The 22,128-nt window shown below is 32.9% G+C and overlaps 1 protein-coding gene across 1 annotated transcript; it reads right to left on the minus strand.

The window, feature by feature from the left end:
• Nucleotides 1-1,142: 1,142 nt before the first annotated feature.
• LOC18042929 (TMV resistance protein N) lies at nucleotides 1,143-11,699 on the minus strand. Its single transcript, XM_006432230.2, has 5 exons — nucleotides 10,993-11,699; nucleotides 5,331-6,423; nucleotides 4,922-5,191; nucleotides 3,952-4,836; nucleotides 1,143-1,837 (listed from the first exon to the last, which is right to left on the minus strand). Exons 1-5 carry the CDS (start codon nucleotides 11,496-11,498, stop codon nucleotides 1,223-1,225), a joined length of 3,369 nt encoding a protein of 1,122 aa, XP_006432293.2. The 5' UTR covers nucleotides 11,499-11,699; the 3' UTR covers nucleotides 1,143-1,222.
• Between the last annotated feature and the right edge of the window lie 10,429 nt (nucleotides 11,700-22,128).

Genomic DNA, 22,128 nt, shown 5'->3' on the forward strand with positions numbered 1-22,128 from the left:
TGGAGCAAGAAAACAGGGATTTAGTAAACATGAAAGTTTCAAGGATGGGTACAAGGTTTTCTGACTGTCAGATTACTGACACAATTAGCAAGTGTCACTAAAAGTAATTAATGACACTATTCTAATGTTAGTAAAGACTATTTTTCTAGTAGTGACATTTTATTCCAATTCTGATTCCCATAGCTAAAGTAAACAGTTTATTCTAATTTCCATTCTCCATTCCGAATCCAGTCTATTCCAATTCTAGTCGGAAACTAATTAGTAAACACTCCTTCAAAGTCTGTGATAAAATAGGCAACAATTTTTTAAATGTTTAAAGAACAATTAACTTCAAACCATATTTTCTAAATTATGTAATTACTTGATTATTAGTTTTCCTTCTACTGAAATTAATATATACCACTTATCTTTGTATTATTTTTGTAATAGTCAATAACCCCTTACAACATAATTTTAGAATATTACTCTCATTTTTAAATATACTTTTATTCATATTTACTATAATTAAATAAATCATATAAATGGAAATAAAAATAAAATTTTAAATACTAAAATAAGAAATATTTGTTTCAGTGTGAATAAAAAATTAATATCTTGTACTTTTTATTATTTTTTAAATATTTTAATTATAATAAATATATATTTTATGTTCCTAAAATAAATTATCAAGTAAATAATCTATTTACCCCTCTTTTTTTTTTAAACTTTTTGGTACCAAGGGAGTTTTATAATATGTTATGAAAACAGTAAGAAGATAAGTGGTATAAATTAATATTAATAGAGAGGAAATTGATAATAATGTCCCCCCATTTAATGATATAGTTAGTTTACTATTTCTGTATTCTTTAATGTTTTGTTTGATTCAATTATGTGATTACGTCTTATCTTGTGTTTGCTTGATGAGAAATAATAGAAACAAACGAAGCTTTTGAAACATGTAGTTGCAGTGTTTATGGTTTTGATTATTTTTTACTGCATCCAGGATGTGGATCACTAGACTCAAAACATAAAATTATCAAAAGCACTAGTTTTCAACGAGTACATATAACTCTTGTGCAGGACAGAGATCTCGCCTTAAGTAAGCATAAATTTTTGAACTATGTTTAGTAGACTTTTGGGTAATATCACAAGTGTGTATTTATTTAAACTCCCTGTGTAATTCAGATTCTAATCTGTATATCATAATGTATTAAATGATAAAATAATTTCTGAGGATTCCATCTTAAATATCATGAATTTTCCTAGGTCTGAACTTGTATATACAACCAAGAAAAGCACTGGGTTGCAACGATCTGGCAGCATTGCCTTCCAACCATGAAAGAGTATAAAAGTTTCTGATGCCTCTCCTTCGTAATCCAGAAGGCCCTGGATTCCAGATCGGAGGCCAAAGCTGTTGCCCCTTGTGGACGGTATCTTCTACTTCCATGTAAAGTGGAACAACACCACACATTTTCACAGAAGCGTTCCGAAATTCTTCACCCATGTAAAAGATGTTGAAGGAAGCCTTTGTAAGTCCCCGAAAACACTGTGTTTTAAAAGTCTCCTGGGGCAAATAGGCCAGCCAAAGGTGATCAGACTCAAGGGTTGTGAAACTAGGGATGGCGACGCTGAATTTGTAATCGTCTTCTCCCCATAGTAATTTACATTGAATCTCCGAGTAGAATCTGTCCATACAACGTGGGAGTGATAGGACTGCACAAACAGCAAATCCTATGAAATTATCCAACCTAGGAGCTCTCATTGTTACTGAACCACCAATATTCCGAAAACGGAACCACCTTGGAATTTCATTTCCAGGAAGAAAAATATGAAACTGAGAAGAACAATTAGGGACTTCCTGTAACATTAAATGATGACTATTAGCTTGCGTAGGTATAAAAAATGGGGAAAAAAAAACCTGGGGATCGATAGAGATGCATGAAGATGCTAGCATTAAAGAAATACAGTGAAGCAACATTATCGCTTAAGAAATGCAAAAAATTCAATGTCCATGTGATCCACAGTTGAGTTAAGCCTGTAAGATATCATCAGGTTCAGGGGAATGCTTCCAGTAGATGAGAAAATACAAAACTTTCCTGCAGATATAGATGTAGCAAACTCACCAACTCAAATTTCTGAAAGTAATGCTGATGCACTAACACTAACAATATGAGGACAACTTAGTACTTACAAAAATCAGAGAGGAATATGTAGAAAGGGTAGAAAACAAGAAATGCTCGAGAGTACCACAACCAGAAAGTAATGACATGTGGACTAGATTTTCAAGTTAGAGTGTGAATCAAGTGGGCAAATACGACCCATTGGAAAGAGTAGTTAATTTTGCAGTGAACCTGTCAAGAAAATGTTCCAAACCAATAAGATCAACTTCATTTTTGGAAGCCTTTAGGGACTTATTCAAGGTCATGAAGAGTCATAAATTTGTTCCCCTTTTAATACGGTTTATAGACCAAAGGTACAGCGCTCAAACGCCAGAATAACTAACATGAACAATAGAAATTGACCGAAATTCTGAAGAGGGTGTTTAGGTTTACCATGCCAAACAAAATTCGACTGTGATTAACTGGAAAAGTAACCAATAACGAGTACAAAAGAAGGGAGAAGATTATAGAAAAGAAAAATCAGAGAAGAAACAGAAGAAAATTAATGAATAGTGCAAGGACTATTATAGTGGCCATAAACCATAATCAGGTTCAATAAGGCAAATTCTCCTCAAATAAGAAAAATAAACAAATAATCAAAAAACAAAATAAGACCCAAACAAGTAAAATGAAACCTAATCCGTGAGAATCGTGCTGAAGATTTTCCAAAACTACTAATCCAGTATACTTATGGGTTCAATGTTATACGTGGGCGAGGTAAATGATCTAGTGTTAAAAAATTTGTAATTAAGAGCACACATAGATAGATATAAGGTCCGTTATCAGTCTTTCAGAAATACAGTCAGCTTCCCGACACAATCTATAAGCAAGAAGTCGAAGAGTAAAAGATCCCTCTAACATTACTATACTTTCTTGATGTAAAAGGCGACATATTCAAGTAGGATTTAACTGCCTTTTGTGTCAAACCAATAAATGTAAATAGAGTCGATTTTAAATTTATTAAGATATAACAGATACAAGTATAATATCTTGTAACTACTACTCACGAACCACACATTATTTTCACTTTATACTAGCCTGAACCAAGTCAAGCCCTAGGCAACTAAACAGGTTCACAAGAACCGCCTAAACTTGCAAGGTATTTGATTAAAGAGACCCTTAGAGGGTGTCATGTCACGAGTCTTGACCCATGTCTAAATTTATTTTTCTTGGACCCAAAAATTTTCTAGTAATTTTTATACTCTTAATCATTATGTATTCAAACCAACGTCTTGCATGATGATAAATTTTTTAATGCTTTTTATACTCTTAATGATTACATTTTCACACCGATGTCTTGCAATACAACATTGCATGCAAGACAAAATCTTCTATGCATGACAAAGTGCTGTGCAAGATAAAAACTTGTATGCATGAGAAAAGTGCATGACCAGACTTGCAAGCAAGTTTTGTCTACAGGCTGAATTAAAAGATTGAAATGAATAATTTATTCGACGGACATTTTTTTATTTTTAACACTAGTATAAGTCCCCCCCCCCCCCCCCAAAAAAAAAAAAAAAAAAACTTGATTTGGTCAAAGGGCCAAGTCTAAAAACAAGCGCTAACAAGTGTCTTTCTACCCCATATTTGTCTAAACACCAGTCTGTACGTATAATAAAGGACGTTTGCTTCCTTTGTCCAATTTGAGTACAAGTCTTCTTCTTTAAAAGAAAAAAAGAAAATTTAAGTAATTAAGCTAGACCTACAAAATACAACATACTAATATTTTGATAGTATAAATAACAATATAAAAATAAAATAACAACAAAATATTGAAAACTATCAACAAAAAAGACTCATGATAGAGAGTTACCAGAAGCCATTGTTTCATCAATGTAACTGCCAAGTTGTCTTTACTGACTTGATCCTCAACCAGCTTAAAGCAATTTAAAAAATTCAGAGCAATGTTTGGAGACCGGCTTAATTTTGTGAAAGAAGATATTGTTTCCAAAGAAGTACAGTCTTCGGCCCCAACAAAAACTATTTCTGGCGGAAGCTCTGGCAACGATGTAAGATTCCGGCATCTCTCCAAGCAAAGAATTTTAAGCTTTAAAAGTTGGTTTATGCTAGATGGTAGGCTGACAAAATTGTTCCCACTTAAATCTATTGCTTCTAATGAGAATAAGGAGCCAATATCAAAAGGAATTGCTCCTTCCAAAAGATTGCAGTCACTAAGATCTAAAGTTTGTAGAGAGCTTAAACCTGTGAAACGAGGAAAGGACAAGCACATGGAATCATAATTTTTATTTGGCAACAACAACGAAAGGAAGAAATCTGAACTCAAGATTTTGGGGGGTTGTCCTTTACATCCATGGAGAGAGAATATTTTGAGATTCACCAACTGTACAATGGAGGGTGGTATTTGTCTTATTGCAGTGCCACCTACATCTAGTTCTTCCAAACACTCAACTTCCCCCAAGTCCTGAGGCAATTTCTCTAATTTTAAACATCCACAAAGACAAAGTATCTTTAGAGACTTCATGAGGCAGACATTTTTTGGAAAGCTGACAAGATTTCTGCAGTCTTTTAAATTCAATAAAATTAGTCTTTTAAGAGTTCCAACAGATTGGTGAACCTCGAGCAATCTTGTACAGCCTTCAAGATTCAGCCGCTCAAGATTTGGAACCCCTGTAAAGTCAGGGGTTCTGATAAGGTTACAAGAGTGACTGAGATTCATGGATTTCAACTCCTTAAAAGGCTGCAAGAAACAATAAATAAATTACCAAGAACTTCCTTCAGTGACTATTATGTTGTGTATATTGAATGCAATACAGAAATGATACCTTTATGCCCTTCCAAAGATATTTGATGCGACTACTACATAGGTTCAACTTAAAAAGTTTCTCTGGCTGGAAACTCACAGGCAAAGAATTAAACGGGTATCCATGCCATTTGAGATACCGCAAATTATTTGACAGGTATTCAAGATTGCCCGAAGGATAAACATTATTGATTTCAAGTAACCTTAGACTGATCATGGTTGAAAATGATTTAGCTTCCAATTGCGTCATCTCAGGCACATCAACAATTATAGCTTCAACTGCATCTGTTCCCTAATAAATAAAGGAAACAGAAATAAAAGTAAAAGGTGAAAATCAATGATCAAAACAGAGAGAAGTTATCTTGAACTATAGTTTTCACTTTTAGTAAGACAATAATGTATGGAATTATTTTCCCTGACAAATATCTTACCATATTTTTTGATAAAACATGATACACATCCTTATAAAGCCATAATCTACTCCATTTACCGGGCTTGTCACTATGGTGCTCTCGAACAATTTCCCAACCCATTTCTTGTAGCAAATCATGCATCCACAGTTTGTTATTTACAATAGTTATCAAGGATTTGTCTAGGAGTTCTCTTATCCCAATATCTGAGTTAAAACCGCAACTGTATAGTTTTTTCTTGACTCGATCTTTGTCCTTCCCTTTGAAGAAACATGCAATATCTAAGAATATTTCTTTATCTCTTCTATCAAGTCCATCATAACTTATTCTGAGAACTTTCAAAACTTTTTCATTAGGAGCTTCTTGTAGCCTATTCAAAGCACTTTTCCATTCCTCAACACTTCGACCACACAAAAAGGATCCCAAAACTTCAATTGCTAATGGAAGCCCTCGTGCATAATTGATTACATATTTCGAGAGCTCAACACGGTCATCTGTGGGTTGTTTGCCTTTGGAAACTTTCAAATGAAAGAGTTGGAGAGCTTCAACATAATCCAGTCCTCGAACCTTATATATATTTGTTACTCCATGGCTCTTCAGTACATGTTCATCTCTAGTTGTAATAATTATTCTACTCCCAAAACCGAACCAATCATGATTTCCAGCCAGCGCTTGTAATTGTTCTAATTGATCCACATCGTCAAGAACGACAAGGACTCTTTTGCGACATAGCCGCCATCTAATCAAATTAATTCCTTTATGAACGTCCCATATGATTAAATTTCTTTCCATTAGGACCTCAGAAAGAAGCTGTTCTTGTAAAGGAACCAGATCTCTTGTTACAGAGACTTCTCTAACGTTGGCAAGAAAGCTGCTAGCTTCAAATTGATCTTTTAGCGTATTGTATAAAACTTTAGCAAGCGTAGTTTTTCCAATTCCACCCATTCCACAAATGCCAATGAACCGAACATCATCTAATCCTGCTTCTAAATATCCATTCATTTTCTCCATGCGAGACGCTATTCCAACAAGGCCATCAACATCATTTGAGAACGTTGGGTTTAATCTTTTCGATATCTCTTTAACAATGTCTTTGATCAATTCTGATTCATGCCTACGGTGAAGAACAATAAATCCAAACAGGAAACATTAATTTGCCAAAAATAAAGTGCCTAAAATATTTATTGATGCTCAACTGCAGACTCGCAAAACAAAAATGTTGCCATAGACCATAATTGATGAAACCGCTTGTAATAGTTTTACTCTTATGAAAAATTACATGTCCCCGACGAATGAACCCCACTTCAACCCCCAACAAAGCAAAATTTTCAGGTAAATTTATTATTAATTTAGAATTCGGAATAATTCTATAGGATATTATCATTTTACTAATAAAGTTATTCTGACATATCATGTCAGTACCATGGTTTGTCAAAAAGTGCATTTTACTACCAAATATTTGCGCCGTTATCAATTCACTACTATTATGTTAAGAACGTTAAAAATTTTTTGATATCTTGCTGATGTCATAAGGGCATCAAAGACATTTCCAACTGTAAGGGCATTAAAGACATTTTAGGTTAAAGCCTAAACACTGCATTTTAGGAAAATAATTAAAGATTAAAGAATTAGAAAATTAAACCCTAAAATCATTATTGTTGACTTCTTTTTTAATGCTTAAATTGCAAAAGGTAAAATTGTCTTTTAAACTCTTGGGGGTAAAATCGACTTTAACTCAATTTCTGTTAAACATTAATGTTTTCTTAACGGAATAGTAGTGAATTGATAACGACATAAACGTTTGGTAGTAAAATGCACTTTTCGGCAAACCATAGTACTGACATGTATGTTAGAATAACTTTGGTGGTAAAATGATAATTTTCCTAATTTTATTATTAGTTTAATTTTTATTTATTCTTATCTGAAAAAATTGAAGTATCTTGTTGTTATTAGTTCAACTTTACTTTGCGAGGTTGAGGTAGCTTTCTGTCACCACTCTACTTTTACAATTGTGCTTTTTCTAATGACACGGTCATGATTAGGAGAAATTCTACAATAAATCAAAGGTACCATATTAGTAATATAACAAATGAGTGATATTATTACATGTATTTATTTATTTTAAAAAATTACTTTATAAGTGATTTTTATATTAAATTTAATTACACATGTCATTCATGTATTAATTAGTTGTATTATCTCTTATGGATCATAGAATTTCTTCATGGTTATACTCAATTGGCTATGATGAGCCCTGAGATTCGAGGCCCATTTTGAAACTTTTCTGCAGAGTCTTGAATTGACAGTAGATTTATGTTATGGCCTAAATTGAGTCTAAGGGTTATGCTAACTAACAACTTTTGTTACATGTAATTCTAGGGGTGGGCATTTTACCCGTCCCGACCCGATCCGACCCGACCCGACCCGATAAATTTCGGGTTCGGGTCGGATCGGGTCGGGATCGAAACCCGATCGGTTTGAAATTTACAAACCCGATCGGGTTGTGATCGGTTCGGGTCAAACCCGACCCGATCCGAATACCCGATCGGGTTCTTAAAAAAAAAAAAAAACGTACTGACCCGAATTGACCTGATTTCAACCGACCCGAACTGACCCGAATTGACCCGAACTAACCCTATTTCAACCGACCCGAATTGACCCGAACTGACCCGAATTGACCCGAACTCAATTCTACCCATTTTAAATCCAACCCGAACATAACCCGAATTAATGACCCGACCCGAACCGACCCGAATATAGTTCGGGTCGGTTCGGGTCGGGTTATTAATTCGGGTTATGTTCGGATTGTTCCTTGTCTAACCCGAACAACCCGAAACCCGATCGGGTTGACCCGAACCCGACCCGAACCCGATTTTGCCCACCCCTATGTAATTCTTTGATTTGACTAAGGAGTTGACATTTTGATAACACGTGGCTAATCTTGTCTTTATTGAAAATTTCTCTTTTTCTTTAAATATTTTCTCATTTTTTCTAAGAAATTTGTTTATGCTTGATTATTTTAAATTTAGTTATATACGAACTTACTTGTTGGGATAAATGGGAAAATGTTTAAATAAAAGAGATTTTTAATAAAAACAAAAGTCGTCGCGTATTGCCAATGTGCTTGTTAGTCAAATCAAAGAATTATAATTTATATTTAACAATAGTTGTAAATTAACAGGATCTTGAGTCAAAACATTGCAGACTATACTATAATAATAGAGTGTTGCTATTTATCCTGAGTTAAGTCCAGAGTCAAATCTCAAAAATGCTTCCTTTGTTATATTTTCTAAACTTCTTATGAAATTGTAAAAAGTCTAATATTTAAAGACTAATACTATTTTAAACCTTTCCTATTAATCCATTGACTACTTAATTTTGGATTCTAGTATCAGAATAACTCTATGTATTCTCCTACATTTATTTTTAAGGTATTCTAGTATTACTATTAACTTAGATCTGCTAAGTCAAGAACAACAAAATCTAAATAATGATAACATTAAACTATTTATAATATTTCTAATTATAGTTTCTTCTAAATTAATCATTCAAGAATTGTATTTTCTATACTATTTCTTGTATTATATCCTTCGTTAAATGCTACTTCTATTCTTCTATTTGCTACAGCTCTTAGTTTAATACTATAATCTTTATGACTTCTTATTACGACTAGTCTTCTTAAATTATCAACTTGTTTAATATATTCACAAAATGCTTCAACAAAACAATTTTATAGAGTAAAACAAGTATAATTATCTAAAGGCATGCAAGAAAATTTTGATTAAAAAATTTGTTATAAGCAGTTGTTCTTCTCTGCTAGATACTCCCAGATTCTTTCATAAACTTTCGTCAAATTTCTTAGATAACAAGTTTTGTCAACAATATTAACCAAATTCGTAAAAAGAAAAAAAGTTGAAAAACAGTCTTGTAACAGTTTAGAGTATAAAATTAAACTTTTCGATTAAAACAAAATTTTTTTTGAAAAAACCTTCTCCCTATTTGGGGCATGGAAATCCCAATGCAAAACCTCCTTGTTTCTTTCAAATGCCTATCCTTCGGCTAAAACGGTACTTAGAAGCAAAATTGGCCACTCAAATGTCATTTTTTAAGGCTTCAAATTTTTCTGAAAACCTAAATTTTATTCTATAATCTAATTTTATTCTTTACATATAGAAAACATTCTTTAAATACAAATAAAAGGTAAAAGATTTACAATATATAAACTTGTTCTTCTATAAACATATAGAAGTTTACAAAAGTTTGGGTTTCTTTATTAGAGAAGAATTAAGTAACTTAATTGCAATACATTATGTTGAATAAAACTAACTTACTTGTAATGACTTTTAAGAAATTGAACAAGTGCTTTGGGACTTCTACAAATTGAATTTTGCCACAAGATTTTTTATTTTTATATGATCTTACAAAGTTTTGTAACTTAGGGAAAACAACTCCTATTTATAGAGTTCCTAAAAGCATTTATTCTTATCTCTTGCTTTCCACATGTGTGGACCCAATTCTAGGGAGTTTGGCATCCATTGGGAAAAAGATGTTGTCTTTACATTCATGCAAAAAAGGTGAGTATCGACAGAATCATCACCGCAACCTTTTCTTTTTAAAGTTGTGCTTTAAAAAGGTAGTGAGTGATGGTGATTAATTGGAGAGTGGACCACTACCGAATCAAGGTTCTAATATGTTGTCAAGGTTATGGGCCTCAATACCATCTAAATCATTGTAGAAGTTTCTACCTTCATCTTCTTCTTCACTTGATTGATCTTTCATAAGAGTTTTGTAGGCCTCGATATCTTCTTTGTATTGCTCTCGATAGAAATCTACAAGTTGATAATTTGTGGTCTTAGAAATAAAAGGGATTTCGAGTATATCTTGGCGAAAATATATCTTTTGATTAAAATCTTTAGCAATCAATTTCGAAAGACCAGTAAATTCTCAAATCTCAAATTCCCTTACTATTATTTCAGTTTTCTAATGTCTAATCTACTTGGTTAAAGAATTAGTTGTGTAGATCCAATGAATATTCAAACCTTTTAAGTTTTCAAGTTTTTTAATGTTGTTAGACCCCTTAAGAAAAAATATGAATGTTGGGCTTGAAACTCATAATATACATCTTCCTTGAATCTCCATTCTGGTGCTTTTTATTGGATATAAGCCACCACAAATCATTTTCGTACTGCCATTAGGTTAAGCATGGTTGATGCTAACTTTCTTCCTAATGCATCTATCTGGACTGGGTTTCGAACAATGACTTGATTAAGAAAACCAAAATCCAAAAATAATTGTGGAGTTAATCTAAATTCAAGTAGTCAAGGGATTAAAAGAAGTTTTATTTGAAATAAGAATAGTCTTAATTTATTAGACTTTTCACAGTTCTATAAGAAATTTAAAAAGTATAACAAAGAAACCAATTCTTCTTAGAAAAGAAAAAGATAAAGAAACCCATTCGGAGTTTGACTCTGGGTAAAAACAGCAGCACTCATAATAAAAACAATTCAAAATTAATTCTGATAAAAATTTGACTACGTTGTAGCTTCTAAACAGATCAGATCTCCAAAGATGCGACGTGTGTGAGTTTGTAATTGGCAATTGGTGACATGTCACTATAAATAAGCAAAAAATTATTACCATAAATAAATAATTAAACAATAACAAATAAATTAAAGGAAAGAACCTGTCCTGTAAGTGCCATCCAGCGAGATTGGCGACTGTTGTCAAAGCAGCTCTCCATTTTAGCACCTTCTCTTGATTCTCCTTAAACTCCTCTTCATATTTAGCAAACACTCTCTCAAAATCTTCTCCTTTCTGCTTCCGTACGTCCGCAGGATCTACGCCGTAAAAGACGGCGAAGACCTTACGATCCTTCCTCTTGTTCCCGCACTCAACAATTTTTGCAAGCTCATCCAAACACCATGGGGAGGAAGCGTAGTTTTTCGATAAGATTACAATCGAAACATTGGATTCTTCAATTGCTTTCGAGAGCTCTGATGAAATCTCGTTTCCTCTGTCCAGTGTTTCGTCGTCCTTAAATGCGACGAATCCGTTGCGAATTAAAGCGGCGTGGAGGTGATCGGTGAAATTGTTGCGGGTATCTTCGCCTCTGAAACTCAAAAAGACGTCGTATTTGGTTCGAAAATTTTGATGATGAGTGGAAGAAGATGAAGTCTGAGAGGCCGCCATTAAAAAGGCCTTTGGGATCTGTGGCTATTAGAATTTAAGGAAGCGTTTAAGCAAATGAAAGATTATAAAATAAAAAGTAAAAAATCTGAAGCGGTGTCGGCGAGATTTCGACAGCGACCTTGGACTGTCTTAACAATTTGATTTGATAGACCAAATGACGTCCGATGACCGTTTTGAGGATGTCATGAATACGGGATGTGGACGGCGTGGCACAACGAAAGGGATTACGTGATTGAATGAAAATATAAATAAATAAACTTGGGAGGGTTTTTGTAATTTAAATTTTTTATTTTAAAATGTGATATAAATTTTGAGTGATTGATTTTATATTATTTAATAATTAATATAAAAAATTAAAATAATATTTAATAATATTAATTCATCTATCATTAGATTATTAAAATTAATGACTTAAAATTTATATTAAAAATTTATATTAAATTTTAAATAAATATTCAAAATAATATATAACTCGAGTAAAATAAAAGAAAACGAAGAATGTACAATAATGATCTTGTATAACAATTTGGGGTATAACTACGGTGCATCTAATGCGCTATATATCTGTTATTTTATTATTATTATTAATTCTTTATTATTGTAAATAATTAATGTAATATATGCACTTTAATTTTTCTTAATTAAGTGTATTTTTTTAATTTCTCCTTCGATATTAATTTTAAATTTGTCATGATATAAAATTGAGACAATTCGAACACGATTTAATGGCTGTGTAGTTAGATTTTATTTCAACCGGCATTAGCTTAATTAGTAGTAATCTTTAAAAAAAAAAGCTAGTTTCTATAAATGGAAACAGAGGAGCTGGTTTCCAAAAATAGAAAGAGAGGGGCGCCGGCGAGAGAGAGAGAAAGAAAGTTGACCTGATTTTGACCTTGATCCGATCCGGAAACTTGCGAACTTGACCCAGTCGTAACTCCCGTTTCCGGCCACCTCACCGGCCTATCCAGGTACCGATTTGAAGCTTGAGAGACAAGCAACGTATCCCTGCCGTCCTCGTCGCCGGAAAACGGCCAGATCACCGACGATTTAGCCCAAAAAGGTCACTGCTCCACCCGTTTTAGTTGCCGTTGATTCCACCGGAGTTGAGCCGCACCACCACCTGGATCTTGATCCTCAGTTCACCCATCATTTTTCGACCAATCCCGCCACCTGAAACCTCCGTTTTGGTCGTGAACGACCGCCAAAATGCTCACGGCTTTGGGAGCAAGATCTGATGCCATCGCCGCGCGTGGGAGGTCACCGCCGGCACCATTGGACTCACTGAGGTCAGAACTATCAAACTTGATCGTCTTGTCGCCGTTGACTGAAGTCCGGTCAGGGTTGACCGGTGGGGGCAATTCGGGTAATTTCACAAGACTTTAGAGTGAATTTGTAATTTGTAGAATCGATGGATAATTTGGTAATTTTAAATTGGGGCAGTGAGATAATCTGAGATTTCGGGGGTAATTTGATAATTTAAGTCGTTAAGGGCATTTTGGTAATTTTACACTCCGAGGGTAATTTCGTAATTTCTGACATTGTGGTTATTTTTGTGATCTGAATTGAGGACAATTTGATAATTGAAGATTCTGAGGATAATTTGGTAAAATAATGATGTTGGGGGCATTTTGGTAATTTTGACATGTAGGGGTATTTTGGTAATTTTGTGCAAGCGGGTTTAGTTTATTCTGGATAGATATTTGTTTTGAGAATTATTATGTAAAATTAGTTGTATTTCAAATTTACGGAGAATGATTATGTCGTTTACTTGATTAAGAGGAACCGCGAACGAGAATCAACCCGTGGACATTGTTGATACCGAGTCTGGACGTCGTCACTATGAGTGGAATATACAAAATCTATTTTCATAATATATTCTGATTTTACAGTGCAGTACAACTTGTTTTGATTGTTAGCCTAAAGGGCTATACATAATGTAGTTTTGATGATAACAAACATATGTATTGAGTGATTTAATAAATATTGTATTTCACATTTTCACTAGTTTTTTAAGGATAATATTTATGCAAGTGAAATCAAGATTGAAGACACTCAACGGACAACGGCGACATCAAGAATATTGTTTAAAGCTCAACGAACAAATTAGTGAGATAAATTCTTGTAAAGCCGGTATGATTTAATTAATGTTTGATTTAGCATTTGAGAAGCTCAAGAAATTAATTTAATTAAATACTTCTCATAAACTAAAAGTTTTTGTTTTTATAAAGAAAAGTATTTTGTGAATTTAAGTAATTTGGACTTAATTGTTAAGATTTGAAATCTTTGATTTTAATAAGAATTAAATTTCGGAGTTGGACGTTTTTACAAACATTTAAAATGTTTTGGGCCATACCATAATTTATGAATATTTTGGACTAAAGTGAAAGGTTTTGAGAACTTTGAAAAATATAGGTATTATGTTGAAAAGGACCTTTGAGCGAAACAATAAAAACTTTGGGGCCATATCATAATTTCAGAAAGTTTGGGAAAGATAACTAATTAACTATTCTTGGGAAGTTCTGAAATTGGACCTATTTGAAAAGTTTCATAACGTTTTGGGCCGTACTACAGTTTTATAAAGTTTTGGGGTCAAACTATAATTTTAGAAAATAGTTCACTGTAGCAGTTACTGTAGCACGCGGAATTCCGGATTCTGACAAACGGAAGTCCGAATGTTAGGCAGCATCTATCCGAATTGAAAGCGGAAATCCGGATCCTGACAAACGGAAATCCGGTTGTTGGGCAGTAAGCTACTGAGCGTAAGCGGAAATCCGGATGTGACAAAGCGGAAATCCGGATGTTCAAAAATTCAAATTTGTGGCTGTAACGGTAACATTAAGCGGAATTCCGGATGTCCATAACCGGTAATCCGGTTACGACAAAAATGTGCATAACGGCTAGTTTTTGAGTTCAAACTATATAAACTCAAAACCAATTCATTTTTTGAAAATCCAAGCAAGCAAGAACAAGTGCACACAACATATATTGAGCTTCAACTTCGTGAATCATCATTCATTAAATCATCTTTGTTCTTCAATTTGTATATCCACTCTTAAAGAGAGATTGATTGTTGTATTTTTCATTTCACATCAAATTGTGAGAGTACAAGTGTGAGAAACACTTGGGGTGAAGAGATTGGAGATATAATCTCTTGTTGTAAAGGTTCATTGACACCTTGAAGTCAATTGTAATCGTTTGAAGCCTTGGAAAGGCTTGGATAGTGAAATCCTCAAGCCCGGTGTGCTTGGAGGCGTGGACGTAGGCGGGGATTGCCGAACCACGTAAAAATCCTTGAGTTTGCTTTCTCTTCCCTTGCTATTTAATTATTGTACTTTGATTGAACTTATTGCTTTCAATTTTTATTAAGACATTAGATTGCTTGTTGTGTGGATTTGCTAGGATAATTTTTAAAATTCCAATTCACCCCCCCTCTTGGGTTGCACACTTATATTTCATTTGGTATCAGAGCTGGGTGCTCTTGTGTAGATTTAACCGTCTAGAGTTAAAGATTAATAGCAACCCAAATTAGTTCAACTTTTATGGAAGGCCAATCCACCACTAGACCTCCATTTTTTTATGGTAATGACTATCCTTATTGGAAAACTAGTATGAGAGTATTTTTACAAGCCTTAGATTATGAACTATGGGAAATAGTTTGTGATGGTTCATTCATTCCTAGGAAGAATGTTTTAAGTGAATTGGATAAGAAAAATATGTCTTTAAATTCCAAGGCTATGAATGCTTTATTTTGTGCCTTAGATAAAAAGGAATTTCATAGAGTTTCAAATTGTTCTAATGCTTATGAAATTTGGAGAAAACTTGAAATTGTGTATGAGGAGACTACAAGCGAGGAGGAATTTCATGAAGTGTCGAATTTGGCACTTATGGCAATTGGAGATGAATCGGATGATGAACTTGATGAGGTAAATGATCTTCCTACCTATGATGAATTACATGATGCTTTTAAAGAATTGCATGATGAGTGGATGAAACTTGGTAAAAAGAATACATGTCTTAAAAAGAAAATGGTAGAGCTCACAAATGAAAATGAAACTCTAAGTGCAAAGATTAGTTGCCTAGAATTAGAAAATAAAACATTGCATGATAGAGTTGCATTATCAAATGAGAAACCTAGCACTTCACACAAGCATCTAGAATCACATGTAAATGACTTGAAAAATGAAAAAGATGCCTTGCAAAAATCCAATGTTTCATTAAATGAAAAGATCAAAGAATTGAAATTAGATAATGAAATGTTACATGATAGAATTGCATCATTCACATGTAAACAAAGTACTTCGTATGAGCATGAGAAATCACATGTTGATGAATTAATAAATGAAAATGAAACGCTTAAGAAAAGGAGCAATGAGTTGAATGAGATTGTTTTGAAATTCACAAATGGGCAAAAGATGTTGGATAACATGCTTAATTCACAAAAATGTGTGTTTGATAAAGGAGGACTTGGGTATAAGCCTTACTTGAAACAAAAATATTATAAGAATTATTTTGTTAAGGCTATCTCCACAAATGATCAAATTGTATGTCATTATTACAATCAAAATGGTCATATGAAGAATAGATGTCCAATTAAAAGAAATGTGTATTATGGAGTCAAATGTATTTGGGTTCCAAAAGGAACTAAATCTAACATTCACGGACCCAAGAGTATTTGGGTACCAAAGGGTACAACTTGAATTTGTTTTGTAGGTACCACAAACAAGGAATGGTGGCGAGTTCCTTGATGAAGCTTGTGAGGATAATCATTTGAGCATGATCTAGGAGAAAAAGATGAGGCAAGATGATTTAATTGTTTTGGTAACAATTCTTGCCATATTAATTTTGTTGAATGAATCATGATAAATGAAATTGCGAAAGTATGCTTGTATGTTTACATGATGGAATTATCATTGTGTATGATATTGAGTGATTTATCATGATGCCTTTGTTTGATTTTGATGATTGTATAGTCTATGATTTCATCTTCTTAATTGTCTATCATCATTGTCCATCTCTTATATATGTGTGAATTCATATGCCATTAATTGTGTTATATCATCATTCACTTATAAAATTGACATCATTGTTTGATACGATTTCATATATTTGGTCTTGTATGCATTTATGTCTCATGTATTAAATGGCTTATTGAAAAGTTTTAAATCTCAAAATTATTTTAAATTAATCAATTTTAAAAGCCAAAAATGAAATGGTATATGTAGTACAAGTATAAGAGCTAGCAAATATTCCTTTTCCACTCATCCGGAAAACCAGATTTGCTAAGCCTCCTCTCTGCCTCAAAACCGGATAACCGGTTCTTAAAATCCGGAAAGCCGAATTCAAGAGGCAACTTTCTGCCTCAAACCGGACTACCGGTTATCAAAACCGGAAAGCCGGTTTCGCGTGGAACATTGCTGGAACCAACCGGAATTCCGGCTCAGCTCATCCGGCAATCCGTTTTCAATGTTTCAAGCTTCTGGTCACAACCGGAATTCCGGTTAGTGCAAATCGGAAATCCGGTTTCGGGGGTTATTTCACACTGTTCTTCCTCCTTCTTCATTCGGCATTCCGGTTCTTGCTCTCTCTCTAAAAACCGGTTCCTCTCTCTCATTTTTCATTCCAAAATCCATCATTATCATTCAATCCAAATTGATTCTTATAAATTATTCCACATCAATTCTTGTGTCTAAAATCATTTTAATTGATTCAAACTTACTCATTTTACTCAATATCTTGAAAATTTGAATTTGTGCATTTTGAGTATTTCAAATTACCACTTCCATGGTGCGCTCTCCTTATGGATTTTACCATAGTTTTCTATTATATTATGCACTTACATTTTCATATGCATTGTTGCTTTCATTGTGGATTGATGATGATTATTGGTTGATATTTGGATGTTTTATATTTGGATAATGTGTTTAACATTGAGTGCTTTATCATGATGCATGGTTATATATATAAGATGATAGCTTGTGAACTCATCATGATGGATTTGTTTTGATTTTAATGATTATTTAATGCCTAAGCATGACAAATAAGTGATATGCTTTAATTCTCAATCTTTGAATACTTACATATTTCATGATTGTGTGATGTATATGCATGATAGATGAGTTATATGTTATTTCTTGCATTAGAAGTGATCAAGGTGGATAATTCGAAAATCATGCATTTGAGATTTTTTTTGTAATGGTTTTACCATTGAGTATAAATTTTCATCACCTATAACTCCACAATAAAATGGAGAAATGATAGGTCTATTAAAAAATTGGTTGAGACCACATTGATTAGACATCATCTCAATAATACTCTCTATGAGCTTTGGAAATATAGAAAACCCAACATTAGTTATTGCAAAGCTTTTGGATGCAAATGTTTTATTTTGAGCACAAAAGATAATCTTGGCAAATTTGATCCAAAATTTGATGTTGGTATTTTTCTTGGCTATTCAAACACAAGCAAAACTTATGGAGTGTATAACAAAAGAACTTTGATTGTGGAAGAATTTATACATGTTATATTTGATGAGTCTAATTCTTCCTATATGGAGAAAGTTGTTTTTGATGATAATGTAGATGAAGAGCTACAAGAAGATTATCAAATGATAGTCAAAAGAATGCACCACTTGAAAATCAAGAGGAGCAACATGAAGAAACAAATGCGAAGTAAAATGAAGGTACTTCTCAAATACTCCCCAAGGAGTGGAGGTATGTTTCTTCTCACCTTAAGAACTTAATTTTGAAAGATCCATCACAAGGTGTAACTACTATATCATCTCTTAAACATATATATGAGCATTTGTAATAATGGATTTGATCACTTGTTCTTTAACTCATCATTATGGCTTTTCTTAATAGTCATGTTGATTTTGATGATCTATATATTTCTCACCTTAAGAACTTAATTTTGAAAGATCCATCACAAGGTGTAACTACTATATCATCTCTTAAAAATATATATGAGCATTTGTAATAATGAATTTGATCACTTGTTCTTTAACTCATCATTATGGCTTTTCTTAATAGTTATGTTGATTTTGATGATCTATATATTGGCATATGTTGATTTTGATGATTTATATATTGCCATTATGTACTTATGTTTTACTTAAGTTTTGATGATAAAGAATGTGCATTGATGAGTACATTATATTTGATGAAGCTTGATCTTATGCAATCTATGATTAGTGAATATATGCATTTTTTGTACTTTATCGATGTATTGTTGAATATGTCTTACTTATTTTAAATGATATCGAAAAAGGGAGAATGATTTAATTTGTGTTATGAAAATATATGCATGTATCTAGGGGGAGCATGTATGCAGGGGGAGTTTTTGTTAAATAATTTTCAAATCATTTTTTAACTTGCATTGATAATTATGGAGCTTGAATATTTGATAATATGCATGCCAATTTGGTAAAGAAATCAAAACCTCTTTGCGAAGAAGAATTTTCAAAAATTCGGCATAAACTTGGAATGATTTGATTTCTTGATGATTTTGGTAATTGATGATTATATGTGTGTTGCTTGATAAATTGAAGGAGTTGTTGGTTTGTTATTATTGTTTAAGCTTATATGGAAGTGTTTTTAATCATGTTGTGTATTTGAAGATTTGTTCATTTTTAAGGGGAGATAAATATGATATGTTTTTGAATAAAATCATTTTGGTTAAATTTTTAATTGGCCATATATTTAGGGGGAGTATATAATATGATTTTGGATAATATTCATTTTTGAATTTTTTTTATTGTCCAAAGGGGGAGACAAAATAATATATCATTTCAATATTGTCAAAAAGAAGAGAATAATATACACTTTGAGATATAATGACGATTTGATTACACGGGTGTTTTATATGATAAATTTCATGTTATGAGTTGTTGACTTGGTAATTGATGCAATAATGGTTCATGATATTTTAGTGTGATGATTTATGTATGGAGTTGGCTCTTATCATTATCTATAATAATTTAGATGTGATATTACTAATCTTGTATTTGAAGTGATGCTTGTTGTTAGGGGGAGATTCTTTCAAAATTTCTACTCAAACAACATGGGTAACAAATTTGCTACTTTTATTCTTTTCCTTTACGTTTTCTTTTTTATGATGAAGGGGGAGAAGAATACATGTTTTCAAATTTATAAAAAAATTAGCTATTTTTTTTTCTTTGCCAATTAAGTTTTCTTTTTGATGATGAGGGGGAGAAAAAAAATCCATGTATTTAAATCATTAATTTAGCTAATTGGCAAATTGTAAAAGAAGACTATATTTGTGGAATCATTCTTTAAATACATGAAATGTTTGTCATCATCAAAAAGGGGGAGATTGTTAACATATATGTTTCCATAATGTTGATTTTGATGATAACAAACAAGATTAAAAATGATTAATTTTTTAAGCTCAAATTATTTTTTATATATTTTAAATAAATCATTATTTTCACATTGTAAATGTTTTATATTTAATGGAAAAATGATTTTATGAAAAATGATTGTTTAAATACATGCAACGTTTGTCATCATCAAAAAGGGGAGATTGTTAGCCTAAAGGGCTATACATAATGTAGTTTTGATGATAACAAACATATGTATTGAGTGATTTAATAAATATTGTATTTCACATTTTCACTAGTTTTTGAAGGATAATATTTATGCAAGTGAAATCAAGATTGAAGACACTCAACGGACAACGGCGACATCAAGAATATTGTTTAAAGCTCAACGAACAAATTAGTGAGATAAATTCTTGTAAAGCCGGTATGATTTAATTAATGTTTGATTTAGCATTTGAGAAGCTCAAGAAATTAATTTAATTAAATACTTTTCATAAACTAAAAGTTTTTGTTTTTATAAAGAAAAGTATTTTGTAAATTTAAGTAATTTGGACTTAATTGTTAAGATTTGAAATCTTTGATTTTAATAAGAATTAAATTTCGGAGTTGGACGTTTTTACAAACATTTAAAATGTTTTGGGCCATACCATAATTTATGAATATTTTGGACTAAAGTGAAAGGTTTTGAGAACTTTGAAAAATATAGGTATTATGTTGAAAAGGACCTTTGAGCGAAACAATAAAAACTTTGGGGCCATATCATAATTTCAGAAAGTTTGGGAAAGATAACTAATTAACTATTCTTGGGAAGTTCTGAAATTGGACCTATTTGAAAAGTTTCATAACGTTTTGGGCCGTACTACAGTTTTATAAAGTTTTGGGGTCAAACTATAATTTTAGAAAATAGTTCACTGTAGCAGTTACTGTAGCAAGCGGAATTCCGGATTCTGACAAACGGAAGTCCGAATGTTAGGCAGCATCTATCCGAATTGAAAGCGGAAATCCGGATCCTGACAAACGGAAATCCGGTTGTTGGGCAGTAAGCTACTGAGCGTAAGCGGAAATCCGGATGTGACAAAGCGGAAATCCGGATGTTCAAAAATTCAAATTTGTGGCTGTAACGGTAACATTAAGCGGAATTCCGGATGTCCATAACCGGTAATCCGGTTACGACCAAAATGTGCATAACGGCTAGTTTTTGAGTTCAAACTATATAAACTCAAAACCAATTCATTTTTTGAAAATCCAAGCAAGCAAGAACAAGTGCACACAACATATATTGAGCTTCAACTTCGTGAATCATCATTCATTAAATCATCTTTGTTCTTCAATTTGTATATCCACTCTTAAAGAGAGATTGATTGTTGTATTTTTCATTTCACATCAAATTGTGAGAGTACAAGTGTGAGAAACACTTGGGGTGAAGAGATTGGAGATATAATCTCTTGTTGTAAAGGTTCATTGACACCTTGAAGTCAATTGTAATCGTTTGAAGCCTTGGAAAGGCTTGGATAGTGAAATCCTCAAGCCCGGTGTGCTTGGAGGCGTGGACGTAGGCGGGGATTGCCGAACCACGTAAAAATCCTTGAGTTTGCTTTCTCTTCCCTTGCTATTTAATTATTGTACTTTGATTGAACTTATTGCTTTCAATTTTTATTAAGACATTAGATTGCTTGTTGTGTGGATTTGCTAGGATAATTTTTAAAATTCCAATTCACCCCCCCTCTTGGGTTGCACACTTATATTTCACAACAAGTTCTTGATTTTTCTGGAGAAGCTCTATGTACTGAGTGGGGGAAAGCAGCAGAATTATGGCTATTTATAGAGCCAAAGAAATGCTTCATGGCGTTTGATGAGATGTAGGTGGCCAAGTGTTGAGAAGTGCCACTGGTTAGTTGACCTTCTCATCTAGACTTGTTGCTTGTTGAATTTAGTTTTTTATTATAGCTCTTTTGGTGTCGGTGAAATTTCTTAGCAACACAACTAAACATCCCCGTTCGCTTTACCATCCCTTCATTTCTTCTAAAGCTGCTTTATTTTAGGAGAATTATTGGGAAAGGGGGGTTTCAACAAACTTTCAATGCTTCCACTAGTTCATTTGCATGCTTTCTTGAAGCATTTTGGAAACTTTCGATTGCATTTTGGTTGGAAGAGATTGAGCAGATGTTGTGCTTGTATTGGCTCAAGACAATTAGAAGCCCAAAGAAACAAATTTTGGGTTTTGTACTAATCCCAATTTAATTTGAAATGGGATGACCCAATTGTTGGAAACCTGTTCATTTATTGCTGTCT

Source organism: Citrus clementina, unplaced genomic scaffold (assembly GCF_000493195.1).
Source record: "Citrus clementina cultivar Clemenules unplaced genomic scaffold, Citrus_clementina_v1.0 scaffold_5, whole genome shotgun sequence".
NCBI classification, from domain to species: domain Eukaryota; kingdom Viridiplantae; phylum Streptophyta; class Magnoliopsida; order Sapindales; family Rutaceae; genus Citrus; species Citrus x clementina.